General features: G+C 45.1%; 1 protein-coding gene across 2 annotated transcripts; it reads left to right on the top strand.

Annotated features, from left to right (window-relative positions):
- Positions 1-226: 226 nt before the first annotated feature.
- her9 (hairy-related 9) lies at positions 227-2,122 on the top strand. Of its 2 annotated transcripts, none has more exons than XM_058643059.1 (4): positions 227-538; positions 679-774; positions 886-973; positions 1,091-2,122. In XM_058643059.1, exons 1-4 carry the CDS (start codon positions 431-433, stop codon positions 1,669-1,671), a joined length of 873 nt encoding a protein of 290 aa, XP_058499042.1. In that variant the 5' UTR covers positions 227-430; the 3' UTR covers positions 1,672-2,122. The 2 variants fall into 2 exon arrangements, with proteins under 2 accessions (XP_058499042.1, XP_058499041.1); XM_058643058.1 differs by having other exon boundaries at positions 1,088-2,122.
- Positions 2,123-6,695: the final 4,573 nt, after the last annotated feature.

Here is a 6,695-nt window from a genome sequence, read left to right as displayed (position 1 = left end):
AGTGCTGCCTGGCCGCTGCAGCTCGCTCCGCTTTGTTGTTTGTCCCTGCAGGGCTGATTGAGCAGCGCGTGACTGACGGCCCGCGGGGGTGTTGTCCAATCAGCGCTCTGCCCCGCGTCCAATGGGTGAGTCCTCGCTGCCATTGGCTGAGGCGAGTGTGGGAAAGAATGCAGAGAGGGTTTCACACGAACCGGGAGCACGCGAGCCGTGTATAAGAGCAGCCGCGGCGTGTGGCACTGGCAGAAACGACGCCTGTGTCTCGCGCGCGTACTGTGTGTCAGCTGACAAGTCAGTGATAACAGACGCACACTGACTCCACTGTCAGTGACCCATAAAGTGATTTTTTTTTCCTTCAACATTTTTCCTTCGCTTCCCACACACCCAAAAAAAGGATTTACTTGTTTACTGTTTTCCTCTGGTTTGATCAACAATGCCTGCTGACACCATGGAAAAGCAGACGGCCTCTCCTATCGCCGGTGCTCCAGCCAACGGATCTCAAACACCGGACAAACCCAAAAATGCCAGCGAGCACAGAAAAGTAAGTTACATCTTCACATTCAAAACGATGTCTCATCTTCATTGACGGGGACTGAGTTGTATATGTATATATATAATATTTTGAGTTGTTGCTACAGCTGTTGCCATGAGACTTATGTGGACTTGTTTGTTTTTCTGCAGTCATCCAAACCCATCATGGAAAAACGGCGGAGAGCGAGAATTAACGAGAGTCTTGGACAACTCAAGACGCTCATCCTGGACGCACTGAAAAAAGATGTAAGATTTAAAAAAAAAAAAAAACTTCTCACAATTTATTAAATAAAAAAATTGGATACACTTTGTGAAAGTATCTTGAATACTAAACTTTTGTTGTTCTCGCGCACACAGAGCTCCAGACACTCAAAGTTGGAGAAAGCTGACATCCTGGAGATGACAGTCAAACACCTGAGGAACCTGCAGCGCGTCCAGATGAGCGGTAAGTTTATTCTATTGAAATCGAATATATAAAGACATTTTAAAGTCAACATAAAGATTAAGTCACAGATTTCTTAACGTGTCACTAATGTGTCTTTTTCCGCTCTCTCTCCAGCAGCGCTCTCCGCAGACGCTACCGTCCTGAGTAAATACAGAGCTGGATTCAACGAGTGCATGAACGAGGTGACCCGCTTCCTGTCCACCTCTGAGGGGGTGAACACGGAGGTGAGGTCGAGGCTTCTTAGCCATCTGTCCAGCTGCATGGGCCAGATGATGTCCATGAACTACCAACAGCAGGTCCAGTCCCAGCAGGCGCACCTGGCACAGCCTCTGCACGTGCAGCTCCCCTCAACTCTGCCCATCAGCGGCGCCTCCATGTCCTCCAAACTCAGTCCCGCTGAGGCCGTGTCTCCGAAGGTGTTTGGCGGGTTCCAGCTGGTGCCCGCAACCGATGGACAGTTCGCTTTTCTCATCCCCAACCCGGCCTTTGCCTCCGCTACAGCCCCTGTCATCCCACTTTACCCAAACGCAGGAGTGTCCTTGGCGGTTAACGCCAGCCCGGTGCACGGCAGCTTAGCACCGACTGCAGCGTCTCCAGTTCACGGGATGACGTCCTTCTCCGGTGGATCCCAAGCGGTGAGCCCAGTGGGAGTGAGCACCGGCTCTGAGAGCAGCGAGCCCGTGTGGCGGCCCTGGTAGCCGAACAGACTCATGTGAAAACAGATTGCATTATTTTATTTTTCCAGTTTAGACATTTAACTGACTGCACATATGAAAAGCTGTTGTGGGGGTTGAACCCGTGACTCTTCCGCCATGGAATTGTAACACTAACCACTTAATTCCCCCAGAAGTTCTCATCGTTTCGTTTTATGGAACAGTTGCCTTACATGGCAGATTTTCTGTAATTTACTGTCTGATTCCAACATTTGGATGCCAGTGATTATATGTACATGCAGAAAAATTATAGAGAAAAAAATGTTATGAAGTACTTTTTATGAAAAGGTTTTTTTTTAGATTTGTACAGAGTTGTTATTATTGATTGTTATACCAAAGCTGTGTTTTATATTTTTTGTGGTTTTGTGCTGAAGAGAAAAATAACTGAAGTCGGGTGATGACCCATTGTTTTAATAAATGACTTTTCAGAAATCTACGTCTTGTCCACAACTTGTTTCTGTCATGTTTCATGTTGCGCTTGATGCCGTGCGTAAAAGTTACTTTTCATGCGTTAAAATCCAATCATCTGATCTCAAGTCAGAAAAATAAAACTTTCAAGCGACTCACAGTGGATAAACACAACGCAAAGCTGTGATTTATTATGAGTTTCTGATGGACTACAACATCATTTGATCTCCAAAGTTTTTTTTTTTTAAAGTATCTACCTTGTCACCAGTTTGGCGGGAGCTCTTTACATCTGGCTCACAGGAGAATAGTTCACGGAACAATGGGGGTGTATTTTTCTATTGCTATAAAGGTAATTAAAAGTTTGAAAGGAGTCTCATCCTGTATGCAGCGGGAGCTTTGAGAAGTCTTAAACCCTATTCATGGGCCTGGGAAATGCGCTCAGGGGTTAATGTCACTAACAGATTGCCTCAGTGAAAGGAGAATATGGAAGGATCTTCGCTTCCTTTTGTGCGCCAATTGTTCAATTCCACTCCCAGTGGACCTACACCTCAATAAAGGAGAAAACGAGGGAACTTGGGTTTGATGACAGGGGGAACCTGATGAAAGTCGGGGGCAGGTTGTTGGACCTGTGAGAGTGACTTAAACTCATACTGACTCATAGATCATGTGTTGAATTATAATTTATATAATCTGTTGCCTCAGGTACGAACTGTCATGTTTGTGCCTGACTGAAAACTTATCTTCTTCCTGTGAAGAAGAACTGAAGTGCGTGTGTGTGTGTGTGTGTGTGTCGGGCGGCGTGGCGCTAGCCATGTGTCAGCCACTTGCAGTCAGTGGGCCCCTTTACTGTGGATTAGGTTACAGCCTGGTGACCGCCGGTCAACACCTCTCAACATTTAATACTCCATCGGCGCGTCATGGGTACGCGCGGCTGGCACACTGCAGGCCAAAAGAAGTGGGTTGTTTTAAAAGGGTTTTCTACGATCTGCACGAGGACATGTCACAAAATCAGAACCGTGTTGACAAATGAAGACACAAAAGCCTTACATGTCGATATCAGGGTGTTTCAGTCTTTAAGCGTAATCACATTTAGAGAAAATTGTCTCTAAAAACCGTTTTCCATTCTAACTTTGCCTACGTGACTGATTAAGATCGTTCCTCACTGATAACCTCTGCACTCTACTTTCCTTTTGACTGACATGCGTGATTTGTGTAGTTGCGTTCTCACTTTCACCCCGCCGAGTGCCAGTGCGCTGCCCTGCAGATGACACCGCCAGTAAATGGCACACAGAAAAAAACTCCACTCCTTGTGACGTTCGGGCCACTTCCTCCTGCGAGGAGGCACTGAAACACCCGTTGGCACCCGCGTGTGTGGGTTCTGCGGTTGTTCCTATACTGAGTTAACAGTTCAGAGGCGCAATTGTGGAGCTTGAAGTCGTGAGAACGGAGCGAACTAGTCAGCCTGAGGCCTGGCACCGTGCCAGCCAGTAAATCCCCGCTGTCTGGCCACGTCGTGCAGCCGCGCTGCGGAGGTGAGGAGGCAAACACACAAACGCGTGGCCGCCCAGAGGCACAGCCGGTTTGGTGTGAGCATGACGGATCCTGGAGGGACTCGAATCCAGCAGAGTGGATTGAGTTCATTCTATTTTTATATGGCTGCTTGTGGGCTATTAAAACAACTAAAATAAAGCTGGTGTGTCTGCTGTGCGTATGCGGGAAGGTAAAATGTAAAGGAAGGAATCACATATATATATAAAAAGTGTTTAGTGAGGACTGAACCAAGCAGAAGGACAAAATATACAAGATAAGTGTAAGATGAGCATTAGAAATAAATGGCACTGGTGCATAGACTGGAATAAAATAGAAAATGTTTAAACTTCTACTCTATTGATGAGATATTGGTTGTATAAAAAGCAAACGGGCGGGAAAGCAGCGCTGGTGCTGGTGAAAAGGATTCCTACACAGGGCTGAATGTCCCTCGGGACCTGCAGCGTCGTGTCCCTTGAGAGAAGTCGCATTGGAAGGGGGTCGGGGTCATCAGAGGAGCCACAAATTATCATTCTCATTAGCGAGTGAATGGAGGAACGCGCGCACCAAGTTGCCGCCAAACTTTAAGCATCAAATCTCCCTCCAAATTCACTTTAGCCTTTGTTGCACCAGGTCTTGTTTGACCAGCACAATTATTCCTGCAGCCGGTTACTGTCAGTGATCTTGTATGGGATTAAAGACACTTTTTCTCCACCACACCCTTTCAAAAATAATGACTCCAGAACAAATAAAGGCCTTACATAAATAATATGGCATCTCTTAAGTAGAGCCTGGTAGTACAGTGTCTTCAGTTTGTGTTGTCTTTACACCGTAAAATATAATATCAACAAGTAAAGTATACTTTCTTATCTTTAACAAGCTTACATTTTGGACAAACTTGTGCATATAGGCCACAGTGACTGAATTTTGTCCAGGGTCAATATTCATTTAAGTCATATCTGTGAGTTCTCCAGTTAAAAAGGTGGCTTCAAAAACAAGTCGATTTTTGGTCATAGTGTATCGACTTGTATGTTGATTCACTGGGATGTTACAGTGTCAACTTGACTTATGTCACTTGAAATTGTTGGTTACAACTGAGTTTTCTGATATCGTGAAGCCAGCAGGTGAATTTTGGTTTGTATTTTTTAACCACCTTGACATTTGTTACAGTGTTTGGAAGAGGGTTTTATTTATTTATTTATTTTTTAAACTAAACCCAAAGACATTATATCCATTATATATATATAATGGCGTTGCAATTGTTAACTATTGCCCAGTGATATGCTGATTGCTAGAAGATCACATCAATGAAAAATAGCCTGTTTGTTTGGAGCTCTGACAGTTGTTTTTTCTGAATGAATAGGCCTCCCTGTTTTCTCCATGGTATCGTGGATTGTTTGAGAGCTCCACCGCTCTGGGTTTCACATGAATGACGAGCTATATTTGCTCCTCCAAACTGAGGACGCTGCAGCTACGGGGACAGAAGGAAATGTTCTGCATGCTTTGGCTACAGGTTCTGGTGGAGGGGAATGGCAGGGCTGGAGAAGGCATCAGGCACAAACTGTGCATATGTGTCAGTCTCTATGTGTGTGTGTGTGTGTGTGTGTGTTGGACACTCCTACTTGCACCTGTTTTCTTGAGAATGAGGGAGGGCAAAAGGGAGAGGCGGATGAAGACTAGGAGACAGATAGAAAGGCAGAGAGAGGAGGGAACGTGATGTTGAAACTCAAGAAAGTGCAAAATGGTTCCCTCAAGTGTGTGATCCATCAGTGACACATCTGGGAGGGTTTGTTTTCAAATGATATTAGCACTGGAGATTTACTTGGCAGTTTATTTAGGCTTATAATCTTTGTGTCTACGCACATGTGACTTCTCGACACCTCATTAGCAGGTGTTCATTTTTTTATATTTTAGCCACGTTTGCCTGACTCCTCCCACCCTCTTTTTTTGGCTCCCATCAAGCGTCGATTCTGTGTTGGTATTTAGAGCAAAGGACCACTTATCTGTGGAACTGGGTGTGAAGTGTTGGGGTGTGTGTGTGTGCGCAGACAGAGGTGAGGCAAAGTAATGCGTCAAGTCTGATCAAATATCACAGGGTCCCGTGTGCCGCGTGGGCTCCGTTGATCCTCGCCGCTTGTCTACAGAACATATACTTCTGCAGCCAGGTTTGGCTTTTCAGCAGCTTCTCCAGTTTCAAGGCCTGAGGCCTGCGCCCTGACCGCCTTTGCAACTGGTGCAGATTCCACAAGAGAAAGTAAAGGGGTCTCTTGACGGCGTCTCTTGGCAGGGCTAGAGGTCGTGCTGCAGACTCATAGGTGGCCTTGGAGAAGCCTTATCCTTAAATTAGGGTTAGGGTTACATTTTATTTATGTTTTATCGATTAAAACATAAATATTGCTCTATTTCAGGTCAGGTTTGGGGGTTCGGTCGCATGCATGTAAATGTGTAGGAGCTGTGGAAATGAAACACCTTACAGATTTAATGGCACTGTGAGTACAGAGATAATAAACTGTGGTAACACCGTTTATAGCTGTTTAGATTTGGTATTTTTGTGCTTTAAAAATTGTATTGATTTCACATGGCTTCTCAGTATAATGGCATTTTAAATCATAGTTTTTAATAAAGTTAATAGTACTGCTTTTTAAACTTTATAAATGAGTGGTGGATACCAGTAAAAGAAATAAAGAGACAAATGGTGCACTGAATTACAATACAATGAGTGATGTCATATAATGACTGTTTCTGACAAACTCCCATCTAAACACGGGATTAAACAGGATATTTGACCAATGGTAATAGAGTAGACGTGTGTGTGCGTGTGTGTGTGTGAGAGTGTGTGTGACTCATCCTGTGTCACCACATGCCCAGACTTGCCCCTAATTTGACACTCGAGAACATCCTGCACACAAATCTGACTCGCACGCTTTTAAAGGTGCCACTGTCTGCATAGGTTTTCTGTGGGTGAGTGTAGCTCTTCCTCTGCACACCTTCTGTGTGTGTGCACGCACGTGCGCGCGTGTGTATGTGTGTGTGTGTGAGATGGATAAACGTGGTGACTTCAAGTGTGTGGTTTA

This window comes from Solea solea, chromosome 11 (genome assembly GCF_958295425.1).
Source record: "Solea solea chromosome 11, fSolSol10.1, whole genome shotgun sequence".
Taxonomy (NCBI): Eukaryota; Metazoa; Chordata; class Actinopteri; order Pleuronectiformes; family Soleidae; genus Solea; species Solea solea.
This window is presented reverse-complemented; position numbering and strand designations above follow the sequence as displayed.

Bases quoted from the DNA above. Each gene is read 5' to 3' on its own strand.
- her9 (XM_058643058.1), top strand. From the start codon at position 431: ATGCCTGCTGACACCATGGAAAAGCAGACGGCCTCTCCTATCGCCGGT. The intron at 775-885 runs GTAAGATTTAAA...TCGCGCACACAG, and splicing joins TGGACGCACTGAAAAAAGAT to AGCTCCAGACACTCAAAGTT. The intron at 974-1,087 runs GTAAGTTTATTC...CTCTCTCTCCAG, and splicing joins GCAGCGCGTCCAGATGAGCG to CAGCGCTCTCCGCAGACGCT.